Genomic DNA, 17,677 nt, shown 5'->3' with positions numbered 1-17,677 from the left:
GGGGCCAGGAGGAACCACCGACAAGTGAGCAAGGCAGCCACGCGGTTAGCCGGCACCCACATTCCTCCCCGAGCTCTGCCCTCCGCTGTATATTACGAACAAAGACGGTCACCGCATGGCGTGCTTTCAGATGCGCTTTGCGGCCGTCTGGAACACTCTTCCTTCCGATATTGGGAAGCCACTGGAGCGATGCATTTTTAAATCTACATTGAACAATTCGTTATTTTCCAACTGCTTTTTTTGTTAACTTTATTGTCCTTCACCCGCACCTCCGATAAGCGCGGTTGGCTACGTATGGTGCGAAAGAAGTTCAACATACATACGTGTCATTGGACAATTAATTCGTGTTCACATGTGGGAGTCGCGTGTCGTTGTCTTAACAATGGGCACTACCATCTCTTCCAAGACATCTGTAAGAGTAGCCACACACTCTCTAGTGGGCTTTCTAGGGCCCCCTCTATAGTAGAGGTCCTTCTGCCAGCAGTGGCATGAGTATGTAATGTCAGGGATGCACCTCTGCTGCTTGGTAACATGAGAGGCTTTCACCCTTTTGTTGTTGTTTTTTAAGTATAGCACTCATAAAAAGAACCAAGGAATATGAATCCATGCAGTCACGAAAGCTTTACATCGAACGATTTAAGAATTTAGTTCTTGAAAATATTTACATATTTGAATGTAGCGCCTCTCAACATCTCTGCCTCAAATTTTGCGCGCCTCCGATGTGCACGGTTGGCTACATACGGTGCGAAAGAAGTTCAACATACGTGCATACAAACTTGCAAAGGCCCTGGTTCAAAAGTGAAAAAATTCTAATTTTAATCCAAACAAAGTTCTATTTTTGGGGGGATTTTTCCAGTTAAAGGAATAAACACAACTATCCATTCAGAAATATGGCAGCTTTTTAGCCCTTCGAGAAGCTAAGTAGAATTAACATCAGTCACTCACAACGGATATATAACATATAATACGTAAAATTAAACAGACCTATATTCATTAAGTCTTTATATTGGATGCCAGCAATTCACAGAGCTTCGCTTGTACCATTACTGGCATGAGAATATTAAAATGCACAGCTGTGTGAATGTTGGTGATAGCTTTCAAAATCCTTTGGCATCAAAAATGAACTTTAGTATTTAACGTTTTCTTGTTTATTATATTTATTCAATTTTTTTTACCATGAGAGAGAAAAAAGTTACACTCGTGATATTATTATGAAAATGCATCCGGTCCTGTGAAAAATAAGGTGAATGGAAAATACTCTTAGACTTAAGAGCTAAACTCACTTTCAAGGAAACAATAGACTAACAGTTCTTCATTCTTGAAAGAATGTACGTATGCCTGGTATGCATTGTGGATGGGCTGCCTTTACAACTGAGGGATCAGAAGGCCAACCTTTATTTCGGGGTTCGCTCGAGAGATGCTGATCCTTGATGGAATTACAGAGCATCTTTTTTTAAACGAGCACACAGCCGTTCTCACACCCTTCGAGTTTTACAAGTTCAGCTGTTGGGCTTATTATGTGGCGGGGGCGTCAATCACTCACGTCTATTCGAGCCCACCTCACTGCCACCTTTGCTGTAAATTCTAGATTTGAAACTTTCGTGACTGCAAGGATTCATATTCTTAGGTTTTTCGGTAAAGTCACGTAGGTAAAATATTAAAATTAATTAAAGTGCTTCAGCCGCACCGAACCTCACAAAAATAATATTCAGGGCCTACCTTGGCTCCTCTCACCCACAACCAGTATGTATACAAATATTTGTTTTATTGGTATTTCTCTCACTTGATACAGCTATCGTGCTGTGATGGTTCCACCTGAAGACGGAAGCTTGTGTTGCCTCCGAAACGTCGTGATTTTTATTTCATTTTTATTTTACTTTTATACATTTTAATTTTTACCTACGTGACTTTACCGAAAAACCTAAGAATACTTTGCTGTAAAGTTCGTCACGTGCATCCCTTTGTCGCAGACGAATCACGAAGCGCCATTTTTCTGAGGAGTTTCTGTAATGGTTAGCGCAGATGCCTCTGGTAAAGCTTTCCTGAATCCCCGCACTTCTTGCCCAGGCAGCAGTTTAAGTAGGTGCTGCACTGTCAATCGGAAGGTCGCATTGAGTGGAGTAAAGTGGAGGTACTCCCACAGTTATCCTGAGATAATCTCGAGAAGAGCCCTCAAAAGCTGTCTCTGGTGGGGGCCCCTCTGCCAGCAGTGGCATGAGCAAGCAATTACAGGTTTTTCACCTTTGCTTTTTTTTACATTTTACTTTGGGGGGGGCAAGTCAACAGCATTTGTCTCTTGGAATGACTGCCCCCCCCCACCCTGCTTTGGGAATGTGGAATTTTCCAACACTGGCTTGAGGTTATTAATAGAGGATGAGGCCAAACTCATGCTCGGTTGGGCGAATTTTTTATTATTTTTTTAGAAAATGTCACGAATAACACAGAGTAGGATTATCCTTTCGTCACAAGAACGATGGCGCACGCACGTTTTTAAAACAACTTTCAAGGGTTGCGGCCGAATCGATGCATGCCCTCGTGCATGACGGTGGCGAGATGACGCCAGAGGTCTTAAACGTGCGCATTGGAGCTCATTGATTGTGGCAAGCAAAAGTCAGAGGCACACTAATATCCATTACAATCTCCACAAAACACAAGGAAATTGTGGAATATTTAACACGGCACAAAGGAACTCGGCAGGGGTGCGAAAATGAATAAAGTTGGCTGGGTTTTTGTTTTGTTTTTCCTCAAGAATTTTTTTTGGTGAAGAATTCTGTGAACGGCATGCTAACGCTCTGTGAGCGCTTTGATTGACTTGTGCTGCTGCTGCTGCTGCTCGCTCTGCTAGGGAGACACAGGCCAGCCAGGACTTGCCGGTGCAAGGGGAGAAAGAGGCGCCAAGGTAAGCACTGTTAAAATACTGCCCCGTGTGTGGAACATTCCCATTTCATGTGTGGCTTAAAAAAAGAAAATTGCAACATGATACCAGTTGCACTATCAATGTCAGGTCATGTGACAAAGCATACAGTATCCATAATAGAGGGGTTTTTTTTGGTTAGAACGTGTAAATATAAATGTGTCGCATACATTTAGAACTATTGCAGAGCATTGCATGGCCTTGTTTTAGATAATGGCCTGCGGAAGGTGATATCCCAGGACTACTTTTAAGTTTCCTTTCATGTGACCTCTGATCCACTCTAAGCATGCTGCATTTACCCATGCACTCTGCTATGGCAGTAAAAAACGTGAACGCTGTTATTGAATTTTCATCATAGAATGTATTAAATGAAGTTACGAGAAAGATGTAACGATGGGTCTTTTGTGCGGTCATTATTAACCAGGCTTAAACAATAATCTCATTACACTTTAGAACCTATTTATTAAATGTGCTATTTATTAAATGGAAACCCAAGCCTTGTTTTAATTCATGCTTGATTTTCTTGGGTCAGTCCATGTCATTATCTGACCAAATGTGTGGTGTTAAGACCTTCCACCACCTGATAAAGGAAAACAAATTAATGATCACTTGGTTAATGCGCCAATTATTGTTGCGTTATTTCTCCAATAAAGTTGAGGAACAATTCTCTCAACCAATTTTACGATTTACGTGCAATGGTTCATTTTAAACTACGTCAGACATCGTCGGAACAATATGCAGAAGTAGAAATAACATTTTTGTTAGTTTGAATGTTTTTAGAAGCTATAAGAACCGCCCCCAAATCGTGTTGAATATTGTCCGTATGTCTTTTATATTCTCAATAGCATTCCACCACAGTGGGCGTTATGCATGAGAACGTGAATTAATAATCATGGGTGGCCGAACTCCTGTATCGGAGTCCAGGATCTCAGTGGAGTGGTTCACCTCCCACTCTCCTTTCATTCCCATTTCAGTTCTTAGCCGGGCAAAAGAGGCTTGGTGATCTCCACGATAAGACACCTTACACTAACGGGGCTCGCTGCTGCTGTCTCTGACCACATCAAAGTTACATGTGTTTTGCTTTGTGTTGGTCTTCTGTCTATTATGGGGTTTTTTCTTTGTCTTTGTTGCTGTAGGGAGCCTTGGGACCAACCGGTCTGCCTGGGAGAGATGGCAAAGCAGGCGAAAAGGTCAGTTGATGCTCTTAGATCATCAATCAACTCATAGAAAACAATACGAGCTCACTTAGACTAATCTTTTTTAAAAGTATGCTATATATATCGTACTGGGCCTTTCGGCTTGGAACTCACTTCGCAGCACACTGCGTGCCGAGAAATTTTTTTAAACATCTTTCGTAAACTTCGGAAATTGTATCTTTTCAAACTAGCTTAGTATTCGGCTGCTATAATTTTCCACATGATAAGCCACTTGCTTCGTTGAGCCATCATCACATGTGGCCAGACCGCTTCTGAACAAGAGCTATATTGCTCAGTGGGCCTTACCTGGCCAAATAATAAGTATAACCCATAAAAACTAAAGTTTTTCACTATACATCCTTTATATGCGTGGCAGCGAACTTAATATAAAGGATTTAAAAATATATTCGCCTGTGGAGGACGCAGGGATCGATCCCGCGACCTTTGGCATGGGAAGCGAGGGCGCTACCAACTGCGCTACTCCGCCACGGCCTGTGGAGGGGTTACGCTCTGGGCTCTTACACTCTGGCGTTCAGCCAAAGCCATGAATGCGTTCTATTTGAATATATGTAAAATAAATTTTTTTTGCCTAAAAAGTGTAAAATTTTGGGAATTTTTTTTCACGAACAATAATTGTCTGGCACAACGAGTCTGTGTGGAAAATGTCAGCTCGATTGGATCACGGGAAGTGGGTTAAAAAACGACTGAAAGATTTGCACGGTCCTAAGCAAGCAAGCAAGCACGCAAGCAAGCAAGCAAGCACGCAAACTTAATATAAAGGATTTAAAAATAGGTTACTTTTATTCTAGATTTGAAGCTTTCGTGACTGCAAGGATTCATATTTTTAGGTTTTTTTCGGTGAAGTCACGTAGGTAAAACATTAAAATTAATAAAAGTAAAATAAAATAAAAATCACGACGTTTCGGAGGCAACACAAGCTTCCGTCTTCAGGTGGAACCGTCACAGCCACGACAGCTGTATCAAGTAAATGAGAGATTGCAGGAGCTACCACCCCGTTTATACAAAGGCTCACCCTCTTAAGCCTCACCTTACCATATGAATAAAAAGTGTGCTGTACTTGGCCCTTCCCCCCTCTCCAACTATTATATAAACGGAGTGGTAGCTCCTGCAATCTCTCATTTACTTGATACAGCTGTCGTGGCTGTGACGGTTCCACCTGAAGACGGAAGCTTGTGTTGCCTCCGAAACGTCGTGATTTTTATTTTATTTTACTTTTATTCATTTTAATGTTTTACCTAGGTTACTTTCAGCCTAGTTTTAATTCTTTAAATGAACAAAGTGATGCGCTGCTGGTCAATATTGCGAGCAGCGCAGCACAAGTAACAGTCGTATTCGTCTCCCATTGGCTTGTTAAGAAAAGCCGCGTGGGCCTAGGCAGGACACGTTGCTCGAAGTGATGAAGGTCAGTGGCTGAGACAAACTCCCGAGTGACAGCCAGAGGCAGGACGGACGCCCAAGACGACAAACCACCGGCGGAGATGGGGCGGGTGAGATGAGCTTCCGTGTGGGAGGCTCGATCGATTGTGGCAACGCAAGAAACAAAAGCCATGGGCAACTGCATGGGGGAGGCCTTCATCCAACACGGGGGAGACCATTGCTGATAATGATGATATGTACGTTGGAAGTTGTTGGACTTTTTTCGCACCGTACGCAGACAATCGTGCTATCGGAGGTGCGGAAATAGCGTGCAATGTACATGGGAATTTGTATGATGTAAGAGAGTACAGGACATAATTTCAGTCATGTTTATAGATATTCTCTAGTAACGTATCCTATTTAGTTTTTTTTTTGTTGTGTCCAACGATATATGGTTGAGACACTATTCATTCTTGCAAACATTCTGGTTTCGATGTGAAAACGATGGTCCTTTCATCGATTTAAACTTATCGTTGCGGAATAAAAAAACATTTCAGAGGATTAATATTCTTGGTTCTTTCGGTAAAGTCACGTAGAAGGGAAACAATAAAATAATAAAAATATGAAACATTTTATTGTTTCCCTTCTACGTGACTTTACCGAAAGAACCAACAATATGAATCCCTGCAGTCACGAAAGCTTTAAATCAAAATTTAAGAGGATGCAGAATTGACGTCAAACGGCAGAATAAACCCGTCCCCCGTAAATTTGCAGAACAAAAACAAAGCGAGTTGCACCACTGCAAAGGCAACTGCTAAAACAACAACAGCAACAACAAATGGCAGTCAATTTGTCAAGGACCTTGGGTGCAAGTGACTCGGGGAACAGTGGAGTGTTTGTCGCTGGTGCACTCACCGCACCACCCGCCATCAAAAGAGATGCACGAAAGCTGCCCCAAGCAAAACGTTTAGGGACCCCAACTCGCATCGTAACAACTGCCTGATTACTAATCTAGTATATAATTACAATAACCCCCCCCCCCTCAAATCGTTGCACCTGATGAGTTGATGAGTTGATGATGACGTCACCCTGCTGCTGCTGCTCTATATAAGAACGGGAGCCAGAGCAGAGCCTCACCATTCTGGCGAATTGCCCGATGATGCTGGATGCAATTACCAGCGAAACGTCGTGCGACTCAACATACCGGTGGGCTAAAGTAGTGAACTATTTGTCTTTTGTCAACTTGACACTTTTTTACTGATTGGCCGTGTCGGGTGGTGGAGGGTTACGACACATTTATAAATAACGCGATCTAAACCCAAAAACGTTGATTATGACCCCAAAGTAGTTCATATTTTTTTTTTTAAGCAGATGAGCACTAAATATCAGCTTGAACCCATGTCGTTATAAAACAAAAATAGCCCATCATTCTGATCACGCTGTTAAAAAAATAATTTTCTTCATAATCAGTCCGGTACACAACCACGATATGATTAAGTTACCTCCCTTATCCCGCGTGTAACGCTTGTAGTGACGTTGGTCAAAGAATAATAACAACGGAGTGGCAGCCGAGGAATGGAATGCGTCCGAGTTGGACGTCCGCCGGGGAGATGGAGCGATAGAATCATGTTGTGCGCAGGTGGCGAGATGTTAACGACCTCGCCTGGTATACGTGAGGTCGTGGGTTAAATCCTGACCCTAATTTTGCATGTTCTTTCCGTGGTTGCGTGGAGTTTACATATACGCCTGTATATTTGGAGTTTGCATGTTCTCCCCATGGTTGCACGTCCTTTCCCCGCACCTTCGATTAGCGCATTTGGCTACATATGATGCGAAGGAAGTTGAACACCAAGATTGTGCTTCGCATAAGCCTACATAAAGTAAAATTAGAGGAAGTTTAGTCCATCGCAGGATCGTGAGACGTGGCGGTGGCTTGGGAAAGCCTTCATCCAGCAGTGGATAGGCCATGACCATTGCTGCTGCTGATGATGACGCACCCAAAAATAATGTCTACTCGGCGAGCCCCAACCAAACGAGCTGACAACCACAGCAACTAGCCTTTGCGTACTGTACGCCGGCAATTTTGCGTCAGAAAGAATGGAAAGAACTATCACGGCTGGAAGCAATTATTAGAGCGATGTTTTAAGCTTAGCCCATCGCACAGCGGGGCTCCTATGCAGATTGAACGGTCGCCGTGGCTTTGGATGCTTTGGCTGCGGGAAGCATCATCGCCGATGTGAACGGAGGGCCGTGCGTGTGTACGCACGTACGCACTTTGAACTTCGTTCGCACCGTACGTAGCCAACCGTGCCAATCGGAGAGCTCCCGCAGCCCCCGGGAATGGTCGTCTGGCAAAGCTACGGCGGCACGGCGCTCGCTTCGAATTGTCCTTGGCCCGCCACCGAATTTCAACGCCCGATGCGCACGCGCGTTGGCGTGGGCGAGAACAGCACGCGGCGCGGGCTTCTGACTTGTACCGTGAAGCCGATGAGGGATGGCTGCGTTGGCCCTTTGATCGCCGGTTCGTCTGTAGCAGCGGATATGAATAGGTGGTGGAGGTGGCCGGCGGTGGTGGTGGTGGGAAGGCAGTGATGTGTGTGTGTGTTTCTTTTTTCACTTACGAAAAATGCGCACACGTGTTTCCCGTGCGCCGCATTAAATTATCAGGACATCTGTAAGCACGTTGGCGGCAACAGTACGAATACAAACGTTTAATAACGTTCGGTCCCTTTGTCAGTTCAGTGCTTTGTAAAGGCCTCCCTGCGCCGTGTTGGTTACAGGTGTTGCTTGACCATGCCGCACCATGCTGGTCAGTGGGAATTGACCTCAGGTCACTCGAGTTGAGTGAACCGCTGCACCACCGCTCCCACGTAAATGGTTTTACGTGTTAAAACAAAAACTGAATTGCGTAAGAAAATATAGGCTCATATGACTATAACTGAATATGCCATTTACTTTATATATATTAATGAAGTCATTCTCAAGACTGTAAATTCCATTCTCAAACCATTTATCATAGTAATACGTGTGCATATTTACATGTAGACGTGTCTGTTTTGTGGGTGCTGCATTGATTTCCGCAGCGCGTGACCTCAGCTCTCTACCCAGCCATGGCTAGCATCAGTGGCGAGTGGTGTCAGGACCTCTTCTAGGTTGACATAGCCTTAAATGAGTACCCGGAGTGTAAACATCAGCAAATTTATCTTCTTGGTTCTTTCGGTAAAGTCACGTAGAATGGAAATAATAAAATAATAAAAATAAAACATAATAAAATAATTCTCACGACGTTTCGGCCACAACGCAAGCAGCCGTCCTCAGGTGAAGAACAGGTCTGTCGAGAAGACAAAAAAAAAATCAGCAAATTTGCCCGGTTGTGGTGGTGGCAACACCAGCCCGTCTTCCGTCACGTCAGTATGTATGATTGTATGTTGAACTTCTTTCGCACCATACGTAGCCAAACTTGCTAATCGAAGGTGCGGGGGAAGGACAACAAACTAAACACAAAAAGTAGTGAAGAAGAAATTCATTTTTCAATCTAGATGATTTAAAAGTGCATTGTTCCAATGGCTTCGTAATATCAGAAGGAAGAGCATTCCAGACGGCCGCAGAAGCGCATCTGAAAGCGTGCGATCCAGTAAACATCTTTGTTCGATGGTCAGCCAAAAGCGACTGCGAGGATGACCGGATTTCGCGTGTTGGTTTTTGCTCATCGATGAGATCGGCATTGCATCGCGGTTCATTTGTGGCAAGCACTTTGTGTGTACCGAGTTGCGACCTCAACGATGTATTCGTTCGGCAACCAGAAGCCAATGCAGCTCGGCGAGCACTGGACGGACACTGCCGGCCGTAGTAGGTGCTTGCTCACTCCGCTTCTGAGGGCCGCAGTGACCTGCGGGTGCCGTGGGTAGCCCGGACGCCTCCAAAAATATTGAAGTGTGGCCAAGAGATAGCCGCCCACAACATTTTGGACAGAATTCGTTGCATTTTTGTCGTCCTCGTCTCTGCACACTCATCAACATTCGCTGTTTGTGCTGTGACAACGGAACCTTTACACGGCACAGTCGCGCACAAACAGCAGTAGGCTCAGCACCGAGTCGGCGGGCCGGCAGTTGCGTAGATTTGGATCTGTCGCCAGGTTCAAATCTACTTGGGCGTACGTCGCGGACGCACGCCCACCTGCCGTCGAACCAAATGGGGGGAAGCATTCCGCACGTGGGACATTGCTGGCTTCCGACGCGTGGCTTCACTGCTGGCCCTCGCCACCCCACGGTCCATGAGACCGCATGAGACCCCCCCCCCCCCCGCTTTGAACTCGTGTCCGCGCGAACCTTTGACTTGAAAGCGTGCGTCATGCTTTTGCGTTTGCATGTCGGAATTTAACGGGCGGTACGAGGCCGGGGCGGGGGGGGCGGTGCGGTGAAAATCTCACCGTGGCTTCGTACAAGTAGTAAAGTGATTCACCGTCGCAGCTTCATGCAGCGACGAGACAGCCATTTGCTAACTTCTTTATAGCTGCTTTAAGTGTTTAGTTTGTTGTCCTTCCGCCACATCTCCGATTAGCGTAGTTGGCTACGTACGGTGCAGAAGAAGTTCAACATACATACGAAAAGACCCAGATCCCCTGTATGGCCTTAATAGTTTGGGCAAGAGCTGTTAGCGAGCACCTATGAAGGCCGGCATGGCACAGGAGAGAGTGGGTGACCAGCACCACTCATTTGAGGCTGAGTCGACCTAGGGGGAAGAGACCCAGGACCAGTTCAGATAATCGTCACTGGTGTTGGCCGTGAGCGGGAATTGAACTCGGGTCCCCGGGTTTCGTGGCGCAGCGAGCAAATCGCTTACTCTACCGCTTCACACAACGTACATACACACACATACATACATTGCAGCGTCGTGCGATGGGATTGTGACACAGGGCCGCCCAGTTCCTATCGACGGCAACTGGCCCCGGTTAGCAGGAGCTTCGCATTAACTCCACACCCTCGCACGACAGTAATCAGGGCCAACTCCCGATCGCCATGCGGCTGTTTTTAAAATTGTCCAACGCCTTTACAAGAAAAACTGCGTAATGCAACGAAGCTGCCAGCAGACACGTCGCAATTTAGATGGGCGAGATTCATGGATGCAAAGGTCTTGTCGAGTTGCGAGCTGAATGACCACCGTCGGTCTTCTGCGCGGGCTGCTTTTGTACGTCGGAGCGGCGTGGCTCGTCGTGTGAATTCAAACAGACGTTCTTCTTCTGTTTCCTTTTAGGGGGAGCTCGGACAAAGTGGAGAAACGGGAAGTCCCGGTGCCGCTGGCCTCAGGGTACGTATTTTGGTCACTGTTTCCGATCAATGTTCGAGCACTATCATCTCGTCGGGTCACAGGTTTTGCCACGTCATCAGCAGGTGAAACATGTGCCGCCTGCAAACTCCAGAGAGGCAGACACTTTTGGATTAGCCGACACCACGTGATGTTTTGGAGCCAAATGTGGCTGGGGTCGTCTTCTTCTTCACAGTTCACAGCTGCGGGCTTGGGTACAGATTTGCTGGAAACAAAGCAAAAACATTTTGGCTCACGTTTACGATCACAACACGGATCGTGCTTTATTCTGATCATACATAAAACAAATGTACGTCCAGCAGCCGCGAGTCGTGCCGATAGCAAAAAGACTGGCAATTGAGAAGGGTCTCTCAGAGTATTTACGAACTCATTTCCAAATCTCAACAAAGCGGGCGGTTGAAATCGAATTGAGGTACTTCGACAATTAGTGTAGAATCAGTGTCCATTTGGTGTACTCTTGACATGAGTTCGTTTGGGCCAGTGTGACTGCACCAGACGACGCAGCTCTCCAAGGCTGATATACATATTCTTAGGGTTTTTTTTCGGTAAAGTCACGTAGGTAAAACATCAAATTAATGAAAATAAAATAAAAATAAAAATCACGACGTTTCGGAGGCAACACAAGTCTCCGTCATCAGGTGGGACCGTCACAGCCGAATTAGCTGCATCAAGTGATATACAATTGGCACACACGATGGACACAATGGGCATGCTGGCATTCGGCTGACAATCCCATGCCAGGGAATCATTAGCGTATACGAATATCGAGATGCGAACTCGCTCGCCTGGTATGCAGTAGCTTCATGCGATCAATCCCTGACCCTCATGACGCCCGTTGTATATTTGGCGTGGTGGTCACGTGGATTTTTCTCCGGGGGTTCCTCCGGTTATTCCCTCCACATTTATAAACAACACGCGCTCGGGTTATTTCGCTGCGACTATAAATTCCCACGTATGATGATCTAAGCCATTTCGGTGAGCTCTCCAGTGTGACCAGATCACATCTGAAGAAGAGCTCACGGTAAAAATAAAATTCTTAATAATAAAGGGCTTTTCGCTTTCTGGCATAACCATCGGTGCAAAGATGTTAAAAGACCAAATAGACACGAGGCATCAAGTCTGCATTAACCACACATACTTGCGTTGAAACATGCAAATACATATGCTTTGATAATGAATGCATTGTCTTCTAAACGGATTGGCCTAGACCAAAGACAGCCTCTGTTATTGCTTTGTCTCACCAGTGGCAAAAAGGATCCCATCGATATGAAATTGTTTAGATTTTGTGTACGTTTGTACGAGGCCATTTGGACCAGTGGTGCTATAGGACCAAGTTTATGTTTTTAGTGCAAGGCAACGGAGTGCTGCAGGAGGGGAGGCAGAGAAGGAGGATGGAGGAGGGAGCAGAAGATTCACTTGTGTAGAAGCCCGCTCGCTGTATTGTGTTCTATCTTGTGGTGATACTGGTGACTTGAGGTTGTTTCCCAGGCATGCTCAATCTGAACCTAGCCTGGACCTTCCTTTGGTAAATGTTTCCATCAACGAGCACGGTACTTTACCTGGAGCAGCGTGTAGAAGGACGAGGTGGTCGGGCGTGGTGCTGGTCACTCCAACATCTTGTCTGTCTTGCTGGCCTTTGGTAGGTGCTCGCTAACAGCATCCGCAAAACTAGTCTGTGATGTAGCGGTGAAGTAATTTTGTGAATTGCCAACATCATGTACGTGATTCAATTCAAGAATAGACGTTTTTTTCATTGCAATATCGTGTTGAGTGGTAGCGCCTCGGGTATCAGAAAATATGTTGTGAATCCGTTATTTGCAACGTATGTGATTATAAAAAAATATATATTTTTTTACACACGATTTGTTCTGTTTATTGTGAGATTAAGAATTGATATGAACCCGTGAACCGATGCATCATACTGCCCCTTCTAGAAAACTAAAACGGAACCCGAGTGCAGCGTGTGGAATGGAGATCCCCCTGTCAAAATTTCCCCCCCCCCCACATTTCGAAGCCCAGCACTTGGGCCTGCCCCGTCCCATGGGCCCCGACGCGGTTGCACCGCCTGCACACCCTCTAGCTATGCGACTAGTGCTTGGGCAAAGACCAAATGAAGCTACTGCCATGTACAATTGCTGTTATTCAGCTGGGCCATTGAATGTGTCAGCTAAGACACACGTTTATTTTTAAGAGACGCTTAATGGCCCCACCGCTTCTCGCCCGGCTCTCGAGTGACACTGACATTGTGAGCGTGGCTTCGTGCCTTGGCGTCACGGTCATTGATGTCCATGAAATATCGTGCGCATCATGAATTGCATCATCGTTATCACCGTTATTATCATCATCATCATTATCACCAGTATTATGTCACGTAAACAGAACGTGCCAATTCGTCACTAGCACAGCACTAACGGTGTGTTGGAGAGCCAAGCCACAACATTTACAATCCGAGTACGACGTTTCGCCAGTAATTACAAATAGCTTCATCTGGCGACAGCCAGATTTGTGGAGAAGTCCACCTGTTTCGTTCCTTATATAGAGGCGTAGATGTGGTGACCACGCTTCTGCGCTCTTGCGCAAAGTGGGGGGGGGGGATTAATGAGTCAACGGACATTATGCATGCGCATTATGCGAGCCCTTTGATCTTGTCCTTCTTGTCCATTGTGTGTATTAAAAAATATATATATTTTAATGTATGTGTGTTAAACTTCTTTCGCACCGTACGTAGCCAGTCGTGCTAATCGGAGGTGCGGGGAAATGACGACGAATTAAACACAAAAAGCAGTTTTAAAGAAATGACTTTGCAATCTAAATGATGTATACGTGCATAGTTCCAGTAGCTTCCTAATATCGGAATGAAAAGCGTTCCAGACCGATGCAGAAGAGCATTACTAAAGCGTGCGATGCGGTGGCCGTCTTTGTTCGATGGTTAGCCAAGAGCCACTGCTTGCGAGGATCACCGCAAGCGTTCATGTGGAGGTGGCTGTGTGTGCGGCGTAGCGGTTAGCGCACTGCCCTACGAACCTGGCGACCCAGGTTCGATTCCCGCTCATGGCAACACCAGTGACGTTTATCGAGAACCGGTCCCTGGGCCTCTTCCCCCTCGTTCGATTTAGCCTCAAATGAGTACCCGGTGCGGTGTTTAAACGTCGCCACTGGGGAGACAAAGGCGGCCGGGCGTGGTGCTGGCCACCCACCCCATCGTGTGCCGTGCCGGCCTTCGTGGGTGCTGCTCGCTAACGGCACTTGCCGGTAAGGCTGTCACGGAGATATTTGTGTTGCGCGCGTTTCCGTGTGACTCATTGCTGGCTCGCACAGAACAATGGGCAAGCACGTGCGAGACGTGGGGAGCGATCGAGCGTCGGGGTGCCGCCGTGGCGGCGAGGGGAGTATATTTAGAGAGTGGGGAGGGGAAAAAAACGGAGAGGGGAAAAATAGAAGCTCCTCGGATTGAGCCACCACTTGCCTAACATGGAAAGATTCCTGGAATGCCATTGTCTAAAAACAGTGCACCGTAAATTAGACATTCAAATTGACACTGTGTGCTGATGAAGAAATTGCTGTTCTCTCAGCTGTCGTAAAAACCTTTGTTGATTTGAATTTGGCCAATTAAAACGGTCATATATAGACCTGCCGTGCTATATTCTTGCGAGCGAAAGACGTGCGGATTTTTTTCTCTCAATCATAATGATGACAAAAACTAACAACAACATACTCTTTTGTTCTTTCGGTAAAGTCACGTAGGTATAAAAATAAAACAAAATAAAAATAGATCACTACGTTTAGATCGCAACACAAGCGGTCGTCCTCAGACGGAACAAATAATCCAGCCGGTTCAGCAGTTCTACTGCTGGATTATTAATAATCTGCTCGATTATTTTTTCCGCCTGAGGACGACCGCTTGTGTTGCGATCGAAACGTCGTGATATATTATTTTTATTTAGTTTAATTTTTCTACCTACGTGACTTTACCGAAAGAACCAAAAAGCATGGATTCCTGCAGTCACGACAGCTTCAAATCAAGACTAACAACAACAATAACAACACAGATGCATGCCACTATTTTAATTGCATAGTGTGCTTCTGGCATAATTACCGCAGCGATTGGATCTGTTTGCTGGCGAGTGCCAAGGACAACACCGGCACGTGCAGCCAAAAACGCGAACTCCCAAGAACGAGTGAAATCTCGCAGCGGTTGCTGCACGAAACAACGAAATCTGTCCTTTTTGTCTCGGCACGGCGTCTAGTGCGGCAGCCTGCGTGGAGTGTAGCGTCGCTAAATGCCGGGGTTCACGTGCGCCAGAACCCGCGTGTGTCGTGTCGACCGGGGAGTGCCGTCGTTCTGGATCTGGAGCCTCGCGTGCGGCGTTCGTGCTCACCAAGGAGGAGTCCTTTTATTCTTCTTGGTTCTCTCGGTAAAGTCACGTAGAAGGGAAATAATAAAATAAATTAAATTGAACATCATAAAATTAGTAGTAGTAGGTTTTTTTTCAATTTTAAACTGGTACCTACTACTATATTTTGCCACTGGTAAAAGAGATCTCATATCATAAAATTATATTATTATATTATATTTTTTATTATATTATTTTATTATGTTTTATTTTTATTATTTTATCATTTCTCCTCTACGTGACTTCACCGAAAGAACCAAGAAGATGAATCCCTGCAGTCACAAAAGCTTTAAATCGAAATTTAGTCATTTTATTGTTTTTTTGTTTTTTGTCGGGAAGGCCTCGCTCTGTGTTAACGAGTGTCGCGTCAGGATGGAGCTCGTCGCCGCGTGTCTGGGGTGTACGGCGGTGGCTCGCAAAGTCGTAGTCCGGTCCCTGCAGGTGGACCGCGGGAGCCGCTGATGCGCACGCAGTTTGATGTGGAAATCACGACGACGTTTACACTTTTTTTTTGTTTCGGATATGAATTGACATTTAACCGATGATGTTTAAATTAAAAAAATACCTTTGCTTAAACTCAACCCCGATGAAACTTTCCTAACCCATAAGAGCTAACAAAAACACTTATAGCTGCGTTTTTGTTTAATATATATATTTTTTTATGTTCCGGTAACATTAATAATTTTGTGTACCTGGTATTTAGAGAGAGAAGTGAATGCATTTTCTCACCGTAGGTGGGGGGGGGGGTGCTGGGTGGTCCGTGGAAATGTTTGCATCCGCTGAGCGGTTCGCGAGCCAAACAAAACAAAAGTGTGAGAAACACTTCCGTACGATATTACTTTGTTTTTTAAACGAGGAATTATTTTTCTCCTGCGGGACGGGAGCTTGAGAATACTGCGATGGCTGGAACGAGCTGAAAGGCGAACGCAGCAGAGGTAGCGGCGTGCGTCTGGAACAGGTAGCTCTAACTGGACATCTGTGACGAAGCATCATCGGATTCCTCCAGTAAAACGAAATATTCAGATTTTGCTTGGAAGCCGTGCGTGGCTTGTCTAAAAATGTTTTAATTTGTTTGTGTTGCGAGACAGACATGAATGAGACATTGTTTATCTCTTTATTACAGTCTTCAAATTGACACTGATCATTATGTTGTTGTTGTTGTCATTTATACATTTTTGCTCGAACTAAGACCCGCATGTTAAAGAGAGGCTACTTGCATATCATACCTGGCCATTCTCCAGCATTTATTCAAGCAAGGTGATGAGACACTGTACGCCTTGCTGAACTTATGCGCTCCTAGAAGGCTGTGTAAAATATATATAAATTATTTATGTGGAGTGGCACACACACACATATGAAGGTGAACCATTGCCTGCTTCTCCATTTTGATAAATCTGTACAGATAGGTCAGCAACCCGTTTGCTCCACTGCCATCTGCTGACCGCTTCATTCGCCAGCATTGATCGGGATGAATTGAACACCGATGTCGTTTAGCACGTGTTTTTGGTTGCCGCGCGTTATTTACTCGCTTGCATTTGAACGACGCTGGCGGCGATGAATGTCGAGCGATCATTTGAGCTCGTCCTTAAACAAGAAGGCGATAGAGGTGTTACGTGTCTGCCATGTGCGCCTAGAGGAGCGCGCACGTGTTTGTCTGCGTGTCCTCCGCGCTATGTTTGGCTGCGTGGTGGCGCGGAAGCATGTAACGCAACATGCCACCCCCCCCCCCCGCCCCCCCTTTGCGTGTTTTTCAGGGCCCACCGGGGACGGATGGGAAGACAGGCCCACCTGGGCTTGCGGGACCCCCCGTAAGTCACCTTTATTAATGCGTGATTCTCTTGGCGTGGTTTTGTGCAGCACAGTGCTTCCAGCGGGGGGGGGGGGGGGCGATGTTGGTGGGACGTAAAGAGATCGTGGCATGGGGCAGGGTGGCAACCTATCACGCCTCTGCTCTAAATGAAAAGCTGATGGAATGGGAAATAGGGGAGCCAGCCAAGGGGCAGGCGAATGTTGGTTATTCTGCCCATTCCAAAACTCAAAGGGGCCGCATTTTCAAAAATGTCGGAAGGCGAACTCAAGCTCCGAGGCACGTTTTCACAAGTGCGCTCTGAAATGTATGGGAACTGTTAGAGGTGTTAGAAGGGACTGCCCGATGTTCTGAAAATGTGTCAATCGTATGTTTAATTTACTCGCTATTCATACAAAAAACTGCATTGTGAACTGATTTCCTTTTGAAATGTAAGTTGCTCCATGTCTGAAATCGTCTGAAATTTGTATTACTTTTTTTTACACTTTTTTTTCCACTTCAGGGCCCCCAAGGAATACAAGGCCATGTGGGAATTGGAGGAGAAAAGGTGGGATTTAATAATCGCAATTTTGTAACATTTTCAGCATTTGTTTCTAGGCACTTAAGTTAATGACTCGCAGAGAAAATTCGAGCTGCACCAGAAATGCCTTAAATCATTGAACAA

The 17,677-nt window shown here is 45.7% G+C and overlaps 1 protein-coding gene across 2 annotated transcripts in view; it reads left to right on the top strand.

Annotated features, from left to right (window-relative positions):
- The window catches only part of COL22A1 (collagen type XXII alpha 1 chain), a 167,115-nt gene that overhangs the window by 47,062 nt on the left and 102,376 nt on the right, over positions 1–17,677 (top strand). For both annotated transcript variants that reach the window (XM_078593716.1, XM_078593715.1), the window contains 5 exons: positions 2,846–2,899; positions 4,051–4,104; positions 10,741–10,794; positions 16,961–17,014; positions 17,516–17,560. In XM_078593716.1, coding sequence (XP_078449842.1) covers positions 2,846–2,899; positions 4,051–4,104; positions 10,741–10,794; positions 16,961–17,014; positions 17,516–17,560 — 261 coding nt within the window. The remainder of the gene's footprint in view (positions 1–2,845; positions 2,900–4,050; positions 4,105–10,740; positions 10,795–16,960; positions 17,015–17,515; positions 17,561–17,677) is intronic.

This window comes from Lampetra planeri, chromosome 4 (genome assembly GCF_965212315.1).
Source record: "Lampetra planeri chromosome 4, kcLamPlan1.2.h2, whole genome shotgun sequence".
NCBI lineage: Eukaryota > Metazoa > Chordata > Hyperoartia > Petromyzontiformes > Petromyzontidae > Lampetra > Lampetra planeri.
This window is presented reverse-complemented; position numbering and strand designations above follow the sequence as displayed.